A 23,445-nucleotide genomic window follows, 5' to 3' on the forward strand; every position below is an offset into this window, starting at 1 on the left:
GTGTATTATATTTTAACAATTGATTCTAACAACATTTTGTGTGAATTACAGGTATATCAAGAAAAATGTTGCATACTACCAACTAATTATTAAGATGTTTCGTATTTAATAGAATAGTAGTGTGAGGTTATTCAAATTTAATTGAGCATTTTTAAAAAATAGTAGAGTAACAATATTTGCTGTCTATTTTTTTTTAAAAAAATGTTGCTGAATTAATATTTATATCATTGCATAACGAATTTCTCATCAACCAACCTACTTAAAGAATTTCATAACAATTTAATTGATCCCTATCATTATCATATTTCTATTTATGAAAATTTTAGCGATGCCTAATTCACCAAAAATAAAAAAAATAAATAAAAAAACTTGAACGATGGCCTAGTATAAATAAAAAAAAATTAGATCAATTTGGCATCAAGCACAAAAATGGCACCTTTAAAAGATCAGTAAACAAGTTAAAAAGTGGCATTTTTAAGTGAATATCACAAAATATCATATGATTAGTGGAATTTATTTGCAGTAATAATATAGAGAGGCTTATAAAATTTTACTTTTTTCTCTCTATAACTGAACATCTTAATTTTGGATAGTTGCATGATGAAGAATTCATTCAATTGAACACAAGCTGAATATTGATAGTGTTGATGTTAGGTGCAAATGCAGCCATATAAACTACTGTAGTCTAAAACATGACTTCAACTCCTATTCCTAAAGAAAATGAGAGCAAAATCATGTCAAAAGCACCCTGTTCCTCCGAATGGATGTAGTAAAACCAAAGCTCCCTCCATCTCGTGGCTTCAGATACCATACAATACAATTGCCTCATATAAGCTCCAGCACAAAACAATTTAGACTTTCGAGTTACCATAAAATCTTTCACCTGTCATCTTTGGGAGGCATACATTTGCGTAAAACGAGCGAAGTCAACGCTTCTGCTTCTGAGAAACAAAACGGATTCCTTGCTTCCCAAGTTCGAAATTCTTGGGCTTTCCATCATCAAGTGCTATGGAGACCGTTGATGTACCCTCTAAGACTTCTAATACTGTTCCCCTATGCCTGAAAGAAAAGAGAATGGGATAACTCAATCTTTGGATCAACACTAAAATCCCAGAAAGAGATGAAGCCTCTGATACATGGACAAAACATCAATTACTTGAAACTTGTACAATGTGCACCAAACATCTATTCGGTACCTGGCCCGGGATTGTGATCATAATTCATTTTTAACAATTGGTAATTTTTAAGTTTGGTGTGGTGGTGGTGGGGTACTAATATAATAATCTTAAACTGTGTCGAATGTCTACAGCCACAAAATGAAAAGGTTAAATATTTAACAAGTGCATCGGTCATTTATTACCACTAAATTCCCAAGAAACATTATAGAATTCATTTTCTTTTACCTTGTACACCATATACATGTACGCGTACTGTTTTATGAAGAAGAAGAAACTCACCAGGAGTCATTGGACGGCTGATGAATCTCAACTCTTTTACCAGCAGCATCTTTTCCCAATTTCTGCAATACCCAGTTTGCATCAGTGAACTCCTTCATAGTGTTGTCTTCATGCCATTGTGACGTATCTTCGTCACCTGGTACTGGTCTACGCCGTTTTGACCTTTGACCACGCCTATAAGTTATCTCTTCCTTTCCAGGAAGAGGCAAAGGAGAGGGAGTTCTGATTACCATCTGTCCCACATGGACTCTCCAATCGGATCTCTCTTTTCGGCTTAATCCCTGATTCAAATTATCGGGAACATTTTGATTTCCTTTGTTTGAATTGTTCGGAATTTTAAACTTCAAAAAAGGCTTGTGATCATTCGCTGATGCCTCTGAATTTGATGGAATGCTACTATTGCCATCGTCCAAGTCCCCAGAAACAGTAGGCCTATCCTCTGCGTACTTCATTGAAGAATATTTGTTCCTCTGGCTAACTAGGACATCAGAACCACTCCTTGTAGATGCACCATCTTCAGTGCTTCTTTTTCCCACTACTGAATGTGCATTCTTTAGAGAAACAGGTTCATCCTCATGACTGAATTTGCCTCCAGCAAGTTTAGAGCTAACGTCGGAAGCTTTTGAATTGGTATTCTTGATCTTAATCAAGTTACCCTCTTTTTCTCGTAACTTGGAACCTTTCATTTGATCAGTGTGGCTAATATGTCCTGCATCTCACAAGACATAAATGTTAATTTGCAAAAAAAAAATGTAGACACAGTACTGCAAGATAAAAAGGATGAGAATAAATGAAGAAAGTGTAGAGGACAACATTTCTTAAACTAAAGAGTAGCACCTTTTTTATCCCCGGATTCAACTGCATTATCAGGACTGTTAATGTACTCATGATGTTTCTGTTGAATAATATCCTCAGTGCCCACTGTATTTATGAGAAACATGGCTTAATAAATGAATGATCATAAAGTAAAAATCAATAGGCTACAGACTAGCTAAATGGTTTATCCATTTGTGTATGGTTAATTCTCTCCCTGTAATATCCTATTTTCTCAAACTATTAATGTTTATTTCCAAATGCCATTAACCAGAATAAAACTTCTCATCGGATTTTCAAACATATTTCAATAGTTTATCCGTGTCAAGTAATTGGAATATCTATGAACCAATGGGTTTCAACATGTCAAATCCAAGACCAAGATTCTGTCTCCTGAATGTTGCACTGGAACAACTCTTTCACAGCAATATATAGAGGAATTTCCCATTCGTAAATCCACAATACTAAAGGTGGCAATACTTGGGCAATGAAAATACAGATTGCTCGCTAATATCCCCAATTTCCCTGCCATGTCCTCTCGAATGGCATGGTTATGGCAAACAAGTCAGCAAGATATAACACAAAGCTGAAGAGCAAATTATGCAAGGGCCTATATAGGCCAATGCCATTTGATAGGGAAGCATCAATGTGATACCATCAAAGCTAAATATAGTGATTCGATGTACTCCTGTTATGAGAATAGCAACAATACACACTTCGAAAAAGTCCAAGTAAACTCCATATTTATTATCACTCTTAGCGATCATTTGTCCTATTAGAATTGTTAGGTTTTTAAATGTTTATAGCATTTATCTTGTTTGGAGAAAAGTCCATGCGTACTAAAAATATATTGTAACTTCAAATTTCAAGTCTTTCTATAAGTCAGTTTCTCCATTATGAGTTTCCCACCATTATCAAGCCCAATTCATTATACATGACAAATTGACAACTGTGAGATAAAACTCATATTTCAATTAAGTGGATATCATATGCTGTTTAATTTCAATCATCAGCAGGGTTCTTTTCCGATAATTTCAGATCCCCAGAATTTTGACTGAAATTTTGATTTCATGTAATACTGTTTAATTACATTAATCCAAAGCAGAAATTGGACTTCTAAAACAAGTATTCGTTAGCTACATATTCTTACACACAGTAAAATTCCAATACCCAAAAACAATCAGTAAATACTCCACATAATTTCTATAGAATTCGCTTTCCTGCACTACCAAAGCTTGATCCCTAATATGTTAAATTCCACAGAAATTGTATGTGCATGCAAAGTTTAACAATTCAAATTGAAAGAAAAGCAAAATAAACAAACAAATATCTCATAGGACATACCGTATGGTGAAGTCAAAACCTCTTCCTTCTTAACATTTGAAACCTCCGATCCCGGAGGACTAGATGTATTTCTACTTCGTCCACCCAAATGTATAACAAGTTTGGGTCCTTGTGCAGTCTTACTCACATTACTATTGTTTCCAATTCCTTCCCTATCTCCGTGAGATTGGTTACTCTTTATTTTTATTGTTCTCAAAGCCTTCTTTCTGTTGGCTTCTGTAACCTCATCAATGTATTTGTGATTAGGCACTGCTGCTTCGTTAACTGAACATATGCCTGCTGCCTTATCTCCAGCAGCCGGTTCACCAGAAAATTGCATTTCTTCATTGTAGTTATCACCAGTTCTGCGTCCAAACAATTGACCATCCTGATGTCTCTCAAACCTCTGGGATGCATCAGTTCCAATAACGAAGAATGTTTCATTCCCCTCTTTCTTGCCATACTTCTTATTTGAAATTTTTTTTCCATGTTCTTTTTTCTTTCTTGGCGAACTATCACCTATCCCTTTAAGAGAAAACTTCAATGAACGGCAATTTTCATTTTTCAACACCACAGATCCACTGTCTTCATCATCTGAAAAGGGTGAAATGTCAAATATTTCTTCCTGAGTTGGCAACCCAGCATCAGCCCTCGAGCTTGCTATCATATTCTTATCAGCTTCATCTCTTCGTCTCCAGAGCTCCTGAACAGCCTCCTCGAGATTCCTAATCTGGTAAGAGGAGAGACATTGAGGAAAACATCAGTAAAAGAGGGAGCATTTACATGTTGCGCATATATTGAAACCAATTATGCAAGAAAGCCCACCTGGGAGCATTCTCCACGACATGTAGGGCACACATATTGGAGATGTCCGTCAACCTGAAATTGCATGTACTTTGCATCGCTGGATGGAATAGCAGCAAACAAAAAGTTAAAACAATAAATCAAAAGATAACTAATCTAATCAAAAGAGCAACCTATGATACAAAAATAGTCGGGTTCCATGTAGAACCAAAAACTTAAAGACCAGTAAAATTAAAAATAATCATCCCTAGAAAAGCCATGGCCAATATCACAAGAGAAGTCATCCATTATTGTATTTGGAGACTTGTAAATAACTACAAAAAGCCATGAAAGAGAACATGTCTAGGGTGATATAAGTGCACAACTTCGATCACACATTCCAGCCAAAATCAAAGCTTGGAGTGTGAATAGAATGCCTAACAGAGACAGAGACGCAGGTCAAAGTAGGCTGAATGGTGGAACTAACTTGTTACTGCCAGGGACAAAAGGAAAGTGGAAAGTGCTCTGTCTCTTTTTTTAGGGGAAAGGGGGAAGAAATGAACAGAGAATTACAGTGCTCGCAAGGACTTTATTTCTTCTCATCTTTTTTCACAGTTTTCACAGTTCAGTAGAAAAGTTTGTAGAATTACTGAGAATTATGAATAGTGAAAACTTAAGTTGTGTACGGGTGAGATATTATTTGGAGATGTGATACATCAGCCTGCTGAAATTACTTATTTTACATTTACATACATACATTTGCAGTGTGTAAATAAGATAAGGTTGCGAAAAAATATGGAGGAAATCATCATGGGATTAACTTGATGAACAAAAACTAGAGAACCAACCTGATCCCATCACAGGGGCAGTGAACCCAGCGTTGACAGATATCACAGCAAACCATAGGTGTCGACTCAGAATCCCTATAAACCTTCAGTTTTTACAACAAACAAGTTATCAACCTTTTTAGCTTCAAATCAAGTTTAAAATATCACCATGCTAGGCATGGATGTAACCTTTCGCACGTACAATTTGACTAACAGAGTGAGCACATCAAATCAAAACAAATGGTTGGGGCACTAAGTCGTACCTTCAAACAAACAGGGCAATAATTACCCTTCACAAACAATCTTCCACAAGCATCACAACAAGTATACCCTAGGAACCACCTGCAATAACTCAGTCTTATGATTGTGAGATAGTCGGATTTCATTATCGTAAAAACAAATCTGCCCAGAAAAAGGGTTTACCCCACCCCACCCTCAAAAGTATTCATAAAGCATAAAGAAAATTGCCTTCCAGTCCTCCATAAGACTATCACAACAACAGCTGCCGCATGCAATGCACACACTTATTATGTCCATTTCTCTAGATTAAATATTACATAAAAAAATTCTCAATTCATAGAAACAAAGGTAAATCATGTATATAAACAACAAAATCAACTCCAGCGAATGTTCAAGATTTACCATCATTACGGAAAACCCCAATTAACCAAATAATAGACAAGCCACACCCACGGAAGTGGGCAAAATGGATTTAGATATTACAAATGAGATATCATCAGTCTTAGAAAATGGAAAGAGAGAGAATATATATAACTAGATCCAGCCAAAAGTAATCCAGAAAGTTCTTATACATAGTATCTCCACCAAAGCAGACAGAAAGTATTCAAGTGTACTTTTTTAAAAAAAAAAATAAAGTATTCAAGTGCTCTACTTGATAAACTATAAAGTCCTGTCGATAGTTGACCAAAAAGTTAACAAAATACTTATTTAATCAGCTGTCCCAAAGACAAGTTCCATTTAACTTCAAGAATTAAAAATCTAAACAAATATTATAATTATGTCGTATAAGCGAATTCAACATTATTCTTCACAAACCTATCTTTCTTCCTCAATTAAATGAGTTTGGAGACCAGGAAGAGCAAAACATTTAGAAAGAGATAGAAGGTTTTCTAATTAACACACACCCTATTCACCCTCTGTAACTACTTTCATAAGTTAAATCATGATGCGAGGCACAAATATTCATCATCTCTGTCAAGCACGTGCCTTGGTGCACTTTAAAGGCCTAAGGTGCATTTTAGAGGCACACACTTCACAGAATGGATAGTCAATTCAGGGTAAAATGCGACATAATAGCCCTTCATATTGTCTTGAATACTAATTGAACATAGTTTTGTTATTGTTCAATAATTTGCAATTACACACGTCTAGATATTATAATATTGTGCTTGAATATGTCGCAAACCAATAAGGCATGAGCCTTACTTAAATATGACATGCGCCTCGGTTTATGCTTCGGGCCTAGGTTACAAAGCATATGTGCCTGAGTGCACAAAAACTGTAAGTGAAACAAAACACCAACTTTATTGGCAACAACGATATGAGAACCCAAGTTTGAGCATTATAATAACCTAAAATTGAAGAACATTAGGAACTTGCAGCCTTCTCCGATACTCATTGTAATCAACACCCTCAACTTATCAAATTTATACAGTTAAAAATAATAAAATAAAGCAAGGGAGATCATGCTAAAAAGGAACATACCGCTCGGTTCAAATTCAAATACCACAACTCGCTTTTCAAGAAAACCAATACGTAATTCATGAAGAGTTCCAAAATTTGAAAAAAAATAAATTGTAATGTTTTTCATTATCCTAGAAAATAATATTTTTTGTTATATCCATAAACGATCAAGAAGCATATTGTTTTTTATATCCATAAACGATTCAGAAGCATATTTTTTTTATATCCATAAACAATTAAGATGCAAAACTAATCCTGGAAAAACCACGACTGCGAAATGTATATAATGTTAATTTGTTTAAGATGGCAACTCCACTCTAGAAACACAAAAACCTTCCTTGCACAGATGCCAACTCAGAGAAACAATTTTCAAAATTCCAGATTACAAAATGAGTTGATTGTCCATTATACAAAGTCTGGTACTTGACAGGATAGCTTGGAGAACCAAATAAAGACAGCAAAAGCTCCTAGGATATGAAAGACAAGGAGAAACTCCAAAATATTGCCGAAAACTTATACCTTACACTTAGCCCATTTCCTGGAACAGAAGAACCACAGCTATGACACTTTGTATGCTTTGGACACAAATAAGGCCCATGGCCAACATTCTGCATGCTCAAAAGGAAAATACATGAGACACTAAAAAATTGGACATGATTAAGAGGATACAGAATTCACAACCCACCTTATGGGGAGGTTGTTGACAGTAACAATGGTATGCGCCATCACACCTTTTACAAAACATGAATTTATTTGGATCTCCAGTCCTTCGGCAAACCTAAGGAGGCCAATTATGAGAAGTGAAGACAATGTTTAAACCATGTTTCATCGACTTCGTTAAATAATCAGAAATCAAATCGAGATCCTAATGAGCCATCCATTAGCACACATGAAGGAGAAGAAGGAATAAAAACAGCACCCTCTCTCATTTATCAAAATTTCTTATCAATGCTTTAACCACAAAATAGGTGCATTTTTTTCATAGTTCAATTATTTAGTACCACAAAAAAATATGTCTAACTTATGGTTTCAAGGAAAATGATCCAGATATTAGTCTCATCGAGTAACTTTTCCTAGTTCCTCCTTGTATTATAATTGCAATCTCACGATATTAGCACATATAAGCTACTCATCGAGGAACCAAAACAATATATCTAAAGAAGCTATCTGCATGATATACTGAGTTATTGATTTCTGAAATAGAATTAAAATCTCCAAGAAAACAACTAATTGGCTCTACTCACTTTTAGCATTAAGTTCCCTTGAATATTATCATCAGCATAGTAGAATGCTTTCCCGTATTGATATTTGATAAAGAACAAGTCTTAGTTATTAATTTTAGAAGTGTGATTCTATAGCAAAGAAAAGATATTTACCTCACATATCCGGCACGAGGGGCAACTCCAGGAACTCCAGTGAAAAAGATCTGTAATCAAAACTTTAATGCAAAGTATACAAACGCATGTTTAGTAACTTTTTCGCAGCTACAAATGGTACCTCTATTTTGAGACCAAGATTTTATGCAGCTCCTGTGATACTTCTTGCCACAAGTTTTGCAAGACAGCATCTTTCTTGCCCTTTCACCTCCTTCATTTTCCCCATTAAAGCATAGCCGGCACATAACTTTGACATTCGATTGACCTTGCTCTTCTCCAGAGGCATGTTTCATAGACGTCTGTTAAACAATAAGTCCACAAGCATCTCAACGGAACTTCTACCTTCGTGAATCAACATAATAAGTGCGTTCACAGAAAATCTTTACATAAATACCAAAAGGCATGTAATTTGATGAAGCAAGATGAAAAAGAAACAGACAATTATCAACTACTTTGCCAACTTTATAACATGATTAAGGATTCATGCTTCAGTATAGTGCATAAATAATAATTTCAAATCAAAGAGGAGCAAACAAACACATAATTCAGGAGCAGCTCTGCAAAAATACAAAGGAATGCAACCATATGAGAATAAAGACATTAACCGATTTTTTTATTAGCCACACTCGTTAAATTTGTGCAAGTACCAAGCAGGTTCTAATACATGGCAGGTCGAGATAATAACTCTGGCCAAGCCAATTCCCAAGACTGGAATCATACTGAGGAAAAAACAGATCGTTCATCACCATCGTTCTAAGGTGTGGTCAGCCTTCAGCCTGGATTTGGAATTCTACAGGGTAAGCAATTGAACAAGTGTATAGCCTTCTTGTAAAAAGTTTTCTTCAATAGGGGAAGGAATCTTAACCTCTGCCACGAAAACACGATCTTAAAGCTATAAGTTGTCTGCAACAGACACCCCCAAACAACTGACAAAAGGCAGTGTCTTCATCCAGGTAAAATCTCCAAAATAAGCTCTTAATAAAAAATATACTGATAGTCCATATGAGATAAGAATCATAAGATCAGTATGTAAACCGACAGCTAATGATAATGGTGACGGTAACTATTACCACAATAAAATAATGACTTCCTCAGCCATGTGCAATAAAACCAGAACTTTCACGTAAGAATTACTTGCAAGGTTAGAAAACATCTCCTTGGTCGCATTAACTTAAGCCCCAGCATTGAAAAATACAGACCACGATGCTTTACAGTATCCACAATAACTCCCATATAAAGATTTTTAATATAAAACATAAACTTCATCCAAGTAACTACGGTATCCAAAAATTCAGGTGGCATAATGTGCATATTGCGAACTTGAAAATCCAATTCAAACTAAATTAACTGAAAAATCTAGCAATACAAACAAGTACTCATCACTCACCCCATAATTGAAACCAAAACTGCCTAAAGAGAGTAAACAATTTACACTCCACATATTCCATATAAATACACATTTTTTCAGGAAAAATACCCACAAGAATAATGTCGGTCTTAGTAAAAAAAATGAATTGCATCACTTGAAAACCCTCACCATCAAATCACCAGACTCAAACCTCCTCGCATAATCCTCTGCCACCAATGACGCAGCAGTAGCTTGTTTCTGCAGCGCCACCCTCTTCACCTGCGCTGAAGCTGCAGCCACCTCCTCCCCGCTGTCTCCGCCTCCAACACCCATCGCAGCGGGAAGCTGCGGCGGCTGAGTCGCCGGAACGGAGGAACCAACCACCTTGGGCACCATAACCTGAATCGTCGCATCCTCCCTGGCCTTGATCAGCCACGGATCCTTCAAGAACTGCTCAACCCCAGCAACCTCCTGCAAAAACTCGATCTTGCCCTTCTCGCTCTGCAGCCTCCGCGGAAACCCCAGCGCACAGAAGCATATCTTCCGACTGCAAACACAGTATCATTCAAACTCAAAAACCCACATCACAAAAACCCAAAAAACACACACTTCAGAGAGTGTAAAACTATAATTAGTAGAAATAAATAGTGGGCTGAGCCATGTGATTAAGAGAATGGTACCATGTAATTGGGCAAGCAACATGAAATGCCATAAGAAAAATATGAAAATACGGGGAAAATTAATTGACCGTGTAGCGTTTATTTGTGCGGGGAGAAAAATTAAATTATTTTTTTTGAAAATTTAATTGGAAATTGGAAATGAAATGGTGAAGGGAAAGAGGGAAGGGGCGAGGGACAAGAGATAAACGGAGATTTGAGAATTGCCTTGGAGGTCATTAATTATACTTCGGTCCCTCAAGTTTCAAGAAAATTTCTGATTTGACCTAATTTCCTATTAATTATTTATTATGACAGACTCAGATCAGATCTAACATTTCTTCTTGAAATTTAATATATTATCTTCTTAAATTCTTGAAATTTAATTTTTTTTTTAAAATCCTAAATCATAAAATATTTGACCAAGGATTCATATTTGAGTTCTACTAAATGTTGGGCAAATCTTTTCCACAATCAGAATTAAAAAAAAAACTAGTAAAAATAAAGTTTGTGGTAATATATATCCAAAGACCTCTATCATATCTTGAAAAAACAAAAACAAAAAATTGGACCATGCATGATATTGGGAGGTGGCATGTGGGCCTCTATAGTTGCTCATGTAGCACAAACATTGTTTGCACAAATTTTGATGCTGTTGGTTTGTCGGATGTTGTAAACACCGATTTACGTAAAAATCATAAAAATCTGAATCTATGACTCAAGAGAAATAAATACTAAAATTGATCGTTTGTTATGATCTTCTAAACTTGGATGCACTTAAAACAAATAAAAAAAGCTATAATTGATTAAATGAATCATCAACATAATCTTGTATTTATAAACTTGTAAAAGTTTATAGAAACATAAAAATATACAAATGAAGATGTTGAATTCTAGAACGAGAATATTCTTGAACTAAAATTATGAAATTATGCGGAGAGTTTGCAAGAGTTGTGGGATATGAATTGTGTCATTTTCTACCGATTGATTTTCCTTGTCCGCTCAATTTCTGTTTCATTCAAACTGATGGGATTTTTCATGTGTAACCCTATTGACTAAAAAAATATTCTTGACCTTGAGTTTTACAAATATTGGGCTAATTTTTATTTTTTGATGCAAAAATATATCCACCACGGGCATTTGCCAAACATGCCATTTACATGTATGTAAGTTTATTTATCCAATTCATTTTTCACTTTCACCACCAAGTTGTGTTCAATAAGTTCTGTTGGGAAGAAACCAAAAAATCATATTTTACTCTATCGCTTTTCTTTTTCATCTACATCGGATGTTCTCCTCCAAATGTTTTGTTTTTCATTTCAAATATCAGCTACGCTCCAATTGCTTCCAGTTCCTAAGAATCTGAGCTCTAAGTTTCCAAAGTCCCATCTAATTTTCATTTACTTTCCCATCACACATCTTCTTCACCATCAACCATCGCCCCGCCTATCGGGCCATCTCTCTTGCTAGCTAGCCGCCCACTCACGTGCTTCAGCTACTTGAACTCTCCCACCACCATCGTTATCTCCAGAAAACATCTTCTTGCTCAACCTGGTGTATGAACAAAACTTATCGATCTATGGTTTGCCTAGTGCACTCAGATTCGATTAGAGACAATTCTCTTATCGGTTAGTTGTAGCCTACCGCAACTTCTGCATTTAGAGGCAAGCTTGTTGAACTCGTTTTGAAGCATTTCAAGATGTTCCTCAAATGCCTCTGCATTTTTATGATGACATCGATTTCATCGTTGTACATCTCTTGTTAAAAAATTTGCAAGAATATTTTCATGAAATTTTATAATCACAATATCAAAAATATAATTTTGACATAACGCTTGCCATCTTGATGATCTAGCCTTCTCGGGTTATTCTATTCTATTTCTCAAGAAAGCTTTTACCTGCGTGTTATCAACTTTTAAAGTAAATTTCTTTGCAAGTAAAAATAATGGCCATTTTTCAAAAAGCCTTTTTTACTGCATAAAATTTTTTTCCGTTGATATGACATCTTATAGCTTCTGCATCTGAGAAAAGTCCACTGCAATATCTACATGGATGTTCTCCTTCTGATGTGAGCTTGGTTTAAACTGCCGCCCACCAATGTGATCTGGCATATGTATATAATATCAGATCATCTTCATCTTGGGGAAAGTCATTTTCGAAAGATTTTTACAAATTTCCTTGAGTTGGCTAAGTATATGGGTGTATTCTTTCGTCCATATAAATTTCGCATCTTTTTCAGTAATGGACTGAACACATTTCTGTGTTTTGCTTGGTTTTTAATAAACATCCCAAGCAAAATTAACAACTCTTAGAAAACTTTGAAGTCGTTTATTTTCTTTTAGCTCGTTTAGAAAATTTTGCACATTTTCTACTATATGATTCCTGCAAAATTATTTCAAACTCAGTCGATTTCTATTACAAGAAATTCAATTTTTCTTGTGGCAATGACTGCTTTCTTTTCAGATAAAACTAGTCATTCTTCCTTGCAAACTTTAGAGAAAATCTCTAAATGCTTGATATGTTCTTCCATATTTTTAGACGCAATTAAAACGTCGTCAATATAGACAAACATAAATTTTAAATAATATAGATTATCCATTTTCCGTTGAAATATCTGAGGTGAATTAGCCAATCTCATTGGTAATACTTCCCAGATATAGTGTCCTTGTTGTGTGGAGAAAGTTGTGAATTTTTTGCTTTCTTCCTGCATTCGAATCTGATAAAAACCAAACTTACAATCAAATTAGATATATCTTCGCGTTGTGTATGCAACTAATTAAATGTTCTCTACTAGGTATAAAATACCCATCAAATTCCAGAATCTTATTAATTTCTTGATAATTAATAACTAGTCTGTGTTTGTTCCTTTTTATTTCACCATGATTTCTTACAAGAAATCATGGGCTGCTGTATGGTGAAATTCTTGCTTTGATCAAACCAAGGTCTAGATGTTCCTTGATTATAATTTGCATATCCCTTTGATCAACTATGTTCATTGCTAGGGGTGAGCATTCGGTCGGTTCGATTACCGATCGAACCGAATTACCCACAACCGAACCGAACCAAAATATTTATCCATAACCGAACCGACCGAATTAATTTTTATAACCGTTGAAAATCGAACCAAATTAAAATCGGTTAATTCGGTTACCGATTAGTTAAAAATTTGTGATTTAACTTTAATTATATATATAATTTTTCTTGAACACTACAGTCTACACAAATGCATAAAAATATAAAATAACACACATCACAAATGTATAAGTTTTGTTTGAATACAATAATACATGTTTTGTTTTCATAAAATAACATAACATGGGCGGACATCGTCTCGATCGGTGACGAGAGATGGGTGGGCGACGGATGAAGTCGAGAGTGGATAATAGAGAAGTGAGAACGAGAAAGCAAGTAGTTTAAAATTAGATTAGAATTAGGGTTGATTTTAAAATTAAAAATTTAAATATATATAAAAATTGATAAATAATAAAAATTTATTAAATAATACTATTTATTATATCGGTTAACAGATTTCAAAATTTTGAAAACCGTAACCGAACCGAATTAACCGATATAACCGAATTTTTTTAATTTGAAAACCGAATTTCCGAAATAACCGAATTTTCGAATTGGCTCGGTTCGGTCGGTTAATTCGGTTTAACCGAAATCTTGCTCACACCTATTCATTGAGATAGGCTTGCATCGGACAAATTCATACTCTTTACCTACCTTAATTTTAAGGCAATCTTTGAGTTGATTTTTATCCTACCATGCCAAGGGATCTTCATTGTAATTTTCTTTGATCCTTCTCTTGACATCTTCTAATTATAAATTTGACTCAAACTCTACGTCTTTATATTGTAGAGCTATCTTGAGGCATTCTATTTCTTCTCGTTGGAGTTTCTTATCTGCTCTTAATTGGATTGTTTCTCCAAATCGTCTGGAATCCTTCATCTTTGGGTTCAGAAGTTTTTCTTCATCACCACGCTTGCTGCGAAACTGAATTGAAAATTTTCTGTAAAAACTATGATTTTGTGATCACAAGTATAACGCCCAGACATTCATATGTTTATGATATAAGGTAATGATTATGATTAAGTATGTTTCTTATTCTTTTTATGGTTTGTTATGATGATCGTTTGGGATATGTGATGTAATGGTGATGGTTTATGGCTTCAAGATATGATATGAATGGTATTGAATGATATGGAATGAAACAGAGAATGTATGGGTAAAATAGAAAGTTGATCCTTAGCCAAATAGGTAAAGGAAGTGCTGAAACGATATGAAAATGTGGCAGTAGTGGTGGTTTTTAGCATAATGTTTTGTATTCTGATCCAAATGATGTGATGCCACTTTCATTAGAAAGATAAGACATAAGGCTATAACTTTCATATTTTGAGTTTTATTCAAATCATTGTGGAAGACCAGCCAAAAGCGCCCCGAAGTGTGTCGTGTGTATCGTCGTTCCTCCAGTGACACATGTTGGGAGATCAAGCATAACTCTTTACTCATACCCTCAAATGACATGAGGCCAATTGAAGATGCAAGCCAAGACATAGAGCTACAACTTTCATGTTTACCACTTTTTCAAATTATGAGGGGAAGAAGAAGTTCTGGAGCAATCTTTGGAGAAGTTGTGCGCAGAGCGCGCACGGGACAGAAGGTGCCGCGCTAGGGCGGTAATGTTTGACCGCCCCTGTGGGGCCCTTAGCTCATAATCTTTATTACAACACAATCTGATTAGGGTTAATTAATTACAGCGGAAAACGAGTTTAAAATTTCCTTTACAATGAGCCCAAAATATTTCTTCTATAATTTAAATACTAAAAATAGTACTTTATCTCATATCATAAAACTTGCCCACACATAATCAAAACCAAGCATATACAAACAACTCATATCCTCGGGACATGCCCCGGTATATAGATACATATATATAAACTGGGAACAAAACATAAAACCTCAGCCCAAACTGTGACCCCTCCAGAAGTACCCTTTCCGGCCTCCTGATATCCTGGAGTACCTGCCATTGTCCACACACAAAGACAACAACAGCCCCCCTTGGAGTGAGCAAAACTCCGTATGGAACAACCATCATATATGCCATAAGTATCTAAACAATGATATATGGTATGCAATGCATGTATGTCGTGGAGGTATCAGGTCAAATGCCCATCCACTGAGCACATGTCAGAATCAAACGAATCGCTATCAAATCAATGCTCGAGCTGGCACACTGGCCTCAATAAGGGATACTCGTATGATAGCGTCGACAAAGCGCCATCAAATCCTAAATCTCAATCAATCGTCGGGGCCACTAATGTCAATGCTTTAAGGGTCATGTAATACTGTTGGATATTTTCACTACCGCAAGTATACGGTGTCAAGTTTTAGTACTGGTTGAGTACAGATATCGATCCCACGAAGAGTAATTATTCAAAATTGTATATTAATTACCATGATAGACATAGCTCAACTTTATTTAGACAAATCAAATGGTTGGTTTATGATCAATTCAAATAAAATAACAAATCCTGTAACTCTAGCACGCAGTAGAAATTCACCGAGTAAATAAATCTAGAGATATGATTTCGTCTGGTTTCCCCTATGCTAAATCAAAATTAACTAACATGTTATTTAATTGCATCGTGTTTACTAACTAATAACTCACAATAATTTATATTCCCTTTTTCAAGTGATAACTAGAACTGTATTACCCATTACCGATTTTAATATGTCAATTCAAAATCAAGTAACAAGTAATAAATGCAACCAAGATTCCCTTATGGATTCGCCAAAGTTATACGCCTTTTGCACGTTATAAACATCTGACGATGCGATTTCCCCTGTCCTAATTTTGATCACCTCTCTCGAGTGTTAGATCTCAATTATTAGATCAGTCGAATTATGGCCAGTAATTCAAAAGCATTAATGACAAGAAATCACAAATAAACACGATGAATTAATTCATGAAAGTTCAAAACGTAAATAACATAGGATCAACCAAGACTACATCAATATCTAGAAAATAGAATTAGTTCATACTCGAATTTAAATCAATACAAAACCTGTTTGTAATCATTAAAAACGTAAAAGTAAGAAACCGAATTAAGAACGTGTTGGCGAGAGATGAAAGTGCGTCTCCGTGTCCGGATCCAACGTTTTTATCTCTGTTCTTCGCGTCCCGTGCTCCGTGCGCTCTCACTTTTTCTCCTCTTCTCGAATGGTATGACGGCTATGCCAAGAATATTCAGAACCCCTAAAAAAAACACGCCGAGACTTATTTAATTCTGAAAATTCGCGCCGCGCGCATATGCGCGACAAAAACTCGCGCATATGCGCGCGTCCTTCTGTGCGTGCCTTCTTCTTGCGCGCACATGCGCGCCATGAGCTGCGCATATGCGCGCTGCTCACTGGTCTCGCCTGTTCTCTCTCTCGCGCATATGCGCTACTGTAGTTCACTCGCTTCGGGGCATTGCTCGCACTTCTTCTCCTAGGCGCCATTTTAGCTCGTTTTCACGCACATGTTGTAGCTGCACCTAGATTCCTGCATTCACACCAAAAAACAACAAAAGCGCGTAATTCTGCCCCAGAAAACTAACAATCTGTATGAATTATAAGGACAATTTAAGTGCACAAAGTGCACTTATCAAATCCCCTAAACTTAAACTTTTGCTAGTCCCGAGCAAAATAAAATAAATAAAACATTAGCTAGACTCGACTAAACACATCCTAAAGAAAATAACTAAACGAACAAGAATTTTGGAATAAAGGGTAACCACTCGCCTCAGAGATTACAGTTTCCATGATATTGAATCAAACACATGCCACATTACTCACAGTTCACGTGCGTGTGTGTTCTGCTATTCTCGTTTACCCACTCCAAATGCCAAGATAAGTTCATAACTTTTCATCTCATAAAATTTTTTTGAACTCCTCGACACACATGTAATTAGAAAAATCATTGAAACACACATGTACCTTCACAAATCAACAGGACTTATAGGGTAACATTTGGCTAAACAAAGTGGTATTATGAGGACAACAATTAACCAAATAAAATCCAATATCATGAGATGCGCACATGTACACAATCAAATTCTGTGTTTATCGACGGTATTTTTCAAGTGTCCATAGGCTTAACTTTGACAACTCTTCTCCACTAGTATATTGGGTACGTGTGACTCGGTTAATAGGTCTTTTAAGCTTATAACGTTAGGCTACGGCTAATGGCTACAAATGAAGATAGGGAATCAAAAGTGAGAGAAAACAAACCAGTTTATTTTTCAACATGTGTCTCATTCCTGTTTGTTTCACTTCCACTTGCCTTGCCACAACATATTCACCATTTTGTCCTCTTTTTCACATCACATGTCATACTCTTTTACTCTTTATTCAACTTTTTCTTTCCCCTTTTTTTTTAATAGACATTTCTTCTTTTCATCTTTTCATCTTTTTCTTTTCGATGATATTCTTTTATGCACACAAGGGAGAAGAACTTTTGTAGTGATACACAGGTTCGTTTTCTCTCAGTTTTCGGTAGGTACTAGTGTATATGCTCAAAAGTTGGTAGTTGACGTAGGAGTTTAGAATTGATACGAATGGGAGCTTTTGTGTGCCTTGGCACACTCCATTCGATTTTCATTAAGCTCAAACATGGGACACTAGGGTGTAAATGATGTTATGGGTAGTCTTGAAAGGCTCAAACGTTCCAAGAATCGCCTAAATCATCTCTAAGTCACACAATACCCGTATCTCGCCTCGAAGAGTGTCAAACCAAGTTCTAGACTTCTTTCAATTTACCAATCAACAAACACAGACATATCATGTTTTCGGGTATTCAAACAGAACAAATCACACATCTCATTCTCATTTAGGCTCAAAGGGCTAACAAATGACAATTTTTTCAAGGAAAAACAGGCCCAACATAAATCAAAGACTGCCTGAATCATTTTTTGTGTTAGTGAACATGTAACTCAACAACAAGTAATCAACATGCAAGGTTTTGGAGTCCATTCATACAATTCAAATCACAAACCACATGAACACTCTCTTGACATCGGGTCTATCAACAATCATAGCAATCGTGAATTAATGTGTAAACGGTTAAGTAAAGATAGCATGCATTCGGATTCGTAATCAAGGAACAACATGAATTTCGGGTCAACTCTCCTCATTGTTTGATTATCACCTTAATTCCACAATTCTAAAAAAAAATTAACGATTGCGAAAAGCATAAAGACTAAATTAATATATATATATTTTTAAATTAAATAAACATCAAAGCATTTAAATTAAATAAACATCAAAGCATCAAATCGAATCAAATCAAAAAAATCAAATCAACCCCCCCAAACTTAAAACATGCATTGTCCTCAATGTATAAACAAGAAAGAACGGGACAATCGTACCTCCCACGACAAGCGTCAGTGCTCGCCGTCATCATCATCAAGATCTTCATCCATGTGCTGGGGTGGGGCCTGTGGAGGAGGTCCTGGATACTGTGGTGGCCAGGCAGGTGGCTGGGGAAACATAGGATCCTCTGGACCTATAGGCGGGAACCGCATAGCAAGAACGGATATGAAGTCCATCATGTATCCCATGAAATGGTCCGTGCGGTGCTGAAGCGAATCCAGCACCTGGCGCTGCTCAACTAGTAACCTCCTCTGCTCGCCCATCTCTGTCTCAAGTCTGTGAAGTCGGTCTCCCCTGCACTGTCGGGCTCCCTCAGGTGGTGGTGGTGGTGGAAGCTGTGCCTGTGGCAGGTCCTCGTCATCTGGATCATCGGGGGGCCTATAGGAAGCAATGATGGGAGCCTTCGGCTTAAGCACTGGCTCATCAGGCGACCAGGAGACGCCGGTCTGTCTGCATAGTTCGGTAACAATGTGAGGGCATGGAAGGGCGACCGTGGCTAATCCTGTGCCGGCTCTCATGATCGATCCATATATTATTCTTCCCAAGTTAACAGATTTGCCCATCAAAATAGCAAAGACAAGCGCAACTTTGTCTTTGGTTACATCGTGGTAATGCGAGGATGGGAGAACCCGAGCCAACACGAACGATGTCCACGCACTTGCATTAGGGTTCATCTCGGATTTCTTCAGCGAGATTGGACCACTCGAGCTCATTTTCCATACGGCGCCTGCCTGACACACGGTCCGAATGACCTCTGAATAATCAACCCCATCTTCTAAGAATTCACTGTACTCGTCTTCTTCGAGGCTTGGCATCTGATAGATCATATTTATCGTCTGAGAATCAAACGATACCAATTTACCTCGCACCAGTACTTTTGACTCGTCATGCCGTATCCGCAGATTGGCATAGAACTCTCGCACAACAGAAATCACAGCATCTAGAGGAGGTTGAGCAAATTCAACCCATTGTCTTCTTTCCAGTTCACGCTTAATAATACCACGTATTGTTGATAAATTAAATCCCCTCTCTGGGATGATAGACCGAGTCATCGAGCTCTCATACACCTGTTGGGCCTCCTCATTCCAGAATCGGTGAGAATCGAAGCTTGAAGAGGAAGAGGCACCCTTTTTTGACCTCTTTTTCGGCGCCATATCAACTCAATAATCCAATATCACAATCAACACCGACTAAATTTAACAATTGAAGAGCCAAAAAAAAAAAAATCTGGTAATCACACCCCAATATAGGTAACGATTATAATTTCACCAAACCACTTAATCCGGTTAGCAATACGATATATGCCCCAATCACAAACTGATTTAGAACAAAACGAAGTACCCACGTCACAATAACAGAAGTTCCTCTAAAAATCGAACACCAATGCTCAACTATTCTCAAGATTTGAGAAAATTTCGAAATAAAGCCTTTAACTTCACGAGAGAGTTACCATAAATCGGAGTGTTGGTGGAAAATTTGCTGTTGTGAAGGCGGTGGTCGGCTTTCGGTAGTGGGAGGCGGCGGCGTGGGTTTCTGAGGAAGAGCGACGGCGGCGTGGAGTGTTGAAGGAGGGAGGTGCTGTGATGTGTGAGGGAGAGTGGGTTTCTGAATTCTGAAGTCGCGATCCCTTTTTTTTTTTCCTTAAACTGAGTCGCGCCCATATGCGCGCCATGAAGTGGCGCATATGCGCGTCTGCTACTGGCCGGCATGCTGGAATGTGGCGCATATGTGCGCAAGTATTGGCGCATATGCGCCGACCTCTCTGTAAGTTTCGCGCATGTGCGCGCCAGGATTAGAGCATATGCGCCGAGCCCTCTGCCAATATCGCGCATGTGCGCGGAAATTCGTCGCGCATGTGCGCGGGGCACACTGTCCATAACCTTCTCGATTTTTTTTATTCATGAATAAATAACCTGCAAAAAAATAAAACGATTCAAATTAATACTTGAATAGAGATGATTAAAATTAATAAACTAAAGAATTGAAATAAAATAATAAAGGCAAAACGAATGCAAAAATAAATAAATATGGGTTGCCTCCCACACAGCGCTCGGTTTAACGTCATCAGCCTGACTTTCTCCTGTCTACTTTGGTTCTCCAAGTGGGATGTTGTCCATGTGTCGCACTTCATTTCCAAAGTAATGCTTGACCCTTTGACCATTGACTTTAAATGTCTGCCCATTGGTGCACTTTAACTCAATTGCACCATGTGGATACACTGTTTCTACTGTGAACGGTCCAGACCATCGTGATTTTAACTTACCAGGAAACAACCTCAGTCGAGAATTGAATAATAACACATGTTGCCCTGGTTCGAAATGTCGTCGAAGAATCTGCTTGTCGTGCCATCTCTTGGTCCTTTCTTTGTATATCTTTGCATTTTCGTATGCATCATTCCTGAATTCCTCCATCTCATTCAGCTGCAGCAGTCGTTGCTCGCCAAATGCTCCCATATCAAAATTTAGCTTTTTGACAGCCCAAAATGCTTTGTGCTCCAGTTCCAAAGGTAGATGGCAAGCTTTCCCAAAGACCAACCTATAAGGCGACATCCTGATAGGTGTCTTGTATGCAGTCCTGTACGCCCATAATGCATCATCTAGCTTGATCTCCCAATCCTTCCGGTTTGTCTTCACTGTTTTTTCTAATATTTGCTTAATCTTCCGGTTGGATACCTCTGCTTGCCCATTAGCTTGCGGATGGTATGCCAGTGTCACCCTGTGCTTCACATCATACTTAGCCAACAGTGAGTTAAAAATTTTGTTACAGAAATGCGTACCTTCATCACTGATAATGGCTCTAGGCGTTCCAAATCTTGTGAAAATGTTCCTGTGGACAAACTTAACAACTCGAGCATCATTAGTACTGGCGGCAATGGCCTCCACCCATTTGGACACATAATCAACAACAAGTAAAATGTAAGATTGACCAAAAGAGGATGGGAATAGACCCATAAAGTCAATACCCCAGACATCAAAGAGTTCCACCTCCAAAATATTTGTTAGTGGTAATTCATGTCGTCTAGAAATATTGCCAACTCTTTGGCATTTATCACATGACTTAACTAACGTATAACTTGAAACGTCTGCCCTTTTTATTGCTTTAAAAGTACTAGAAATTTTTTTTTAAACCTCCCTTAGCATCGGCCGAACCACCAAAAATTACATAAAATATTTTTGACATCATTTTAAAATAAATCAACCATCTAACATTTGAAAAGTATAGCCCATACTATAACCTCTCAAAAATCACTCACAAATAAAACGTCGAAAAAAAATATTTTTAACATAACTCAAAATCATAAATCATAACTAGTGCGGAAAAACTAGCGTTGGTCCTCGGGTTATGTGCACCTCCAGTCCTTTCAGATCAACCATCAAGACCTCCATTAACATAATCATAATCACATGCATCAATCACACCTAGTGAGTCTAAAGACTCAACACACCATAATCTTTATAACGAGTAATACGTAATACAGTCAACATATAACGGTGAAAAATATTTGTACTTAAAATATCGTTTTCATGAAGATGCATAAACATAAATATTTTCGTAAACATTTTCGTGATGCATAAAACTTTAAACATAAATATTTTCATAAAATACTTTTTCATGATGCATAAACTTTAAATAAAAATATCTTCATAATGATGCATCAACTTTAAACATAAACATTTTCATGACATGCATAAATAAACCTTAATTTTTTTCCTTTTTCCTCAACATGACATAAAACCTTTAACATGATCATAAACATTTTCCTTTTCCTTTCCTTTGTTGAATTCAAATCGTTAATTGTGACTTTCCTCAACATGACATGACATGACGATGGATCCATCTACGTGAAACCTCAGTACTGGGCGGCAGGGGACACCAGCAACACTCTCACCGGTCAACTGGGCCCTGGCCTATCATGATCGAATAGAAATACGATCGTCGGGGCTCCCTCTGGGGCCTTCTCCCATGAATGGGCTCCCTCTGTGGCCTTCTCCCCTCACGATATTCCCATTCTTACCTCAAACCTCATAACCTCATATTCGTAATAATGGAAACACGATCATCGGGCTCCCACTGGGACCATAACCCTCACGACGTCGCCATCATTAACGAATTAGTCACAATCACTTCACTTCCTTCAACGTTTTACATTCTCATCACTTTATAAAATCATGCATAACATATATTTTTTATTTTTGAAACCAAGCATGCAACATGTCTTTTAAATGTCAACCTTAAATCATAAAAATCCCATAGACATCTAAAAATCATAATTTAATCATGAACTTTTCATAAACATTTAAAATGACATTTTAACCTCAAAACATTTACAATAACATTTTGACATATTAAATCATAAACATATAAAATTCCCTAAACATTTAAAATATCATTTTAACATATAAAATCTCATAAACATTTAAAATATCATTTTAACATAAAAAATTTCCATAAACATCCATAACTATAGAAAATAATCATATTAGCACATAAAACAGCATTCAGGGCACTGCCATGACGTTTACTAATTTTCTAGGTGCAAAAAGACCGTTTTACCCCTGGACTCGACATTTTAAGATTTCGAATTTTTCCTTGATTTCATGACTCTAACATATCCCAAATAATTATTTAAGCCTACATGAATTTTTCCATATTTTTATTTAGCATAAATCGAGGACTTTTAATTTAATATTTAAATAAGACGTATTAACGCGTTTTAATCCCGAATTAAACCAAACCTTAATAT

At 36.6% G+C, this 23,445-nt stretch overlaps 1 protein-coding gene across 1 annotated transcript; it reads right to left on the reverse strand.

Annotated features, from left to right (window-relative positions):
• Positions 1-593: 593 nt before the first annotated feature.
• LOC142553685 (uncharacterized) lies at positions 594-10,501 on the reverse strand. Its single transcript, XM_075664125.1, has 13 exons — positions 10,312-10,501; positions 9,821-10,178; positions 8,405-8,582; positions 8,284-8,333; positions 7,593-7,685; positions 7,427-7,515; positions 5,467-5,545; positions 5,225-5,307; positions 4,419-4,497; positions 3,615-4,323; positions 2,295-2,378; positions 1,458-2,166; positions 594-1,059 (listed from the first exon to the last, which is right to left on the reverse strand). Exons 1-13 carry the CDS (start codon positions 10,341-10,343, stop codon positions 927-929), a joined length of 2,676 nt encoding a protein of 891 aa, XP_075520240.1. The 5' UTR covers positions 10,344-10,501; the 3' UTR covers positions 594-926.
• Positions 10,502-23,445: the final 12,944 nt, after the last annotated feature.

This window comes from Primulina tabacum, chromosome 8 (genome assembly GCF_025594145.1).
Source record: "Primulina tabacum isolate GXHZ01 chromosome 8, ASM2559414v2, whole genome shotgun sequence".
Taxonomy (NCBI): domain Eukaryota; kingdom Viridiplantae; phylum Streptophyta; class Magnoliopsida; order Lamiales; family Gesneriaceae; genus Primulina; species Primulina tabacum.

What these genes read in the sequence shown, in the direction of transcription:
- LOC142553685 (XM_075664125.1), bottom strand. Translation starts at nt 10,343, where the DNA reads ATGGCATTTCATGTTGCTTGCCCAATTACATG. An exon ending in TTGAGTCTGGTGATTTGATG is followed by an intron (nt 8,583 to 9,820) that starts GTGAGGGTTTTC and finishes ATTGTTTAACAG; the next exon opens with ACGTCTATGAAACATGCCTC. An exon ending in ATCTTGGTCTCAAAATAGAG is followed by an intron (nt 8,334 to 8,404) that starts GTACCATTTGTA and finishes TTTTGATTACAG; the next exon opens with ATCTTTTTCACTGGAGTTCC.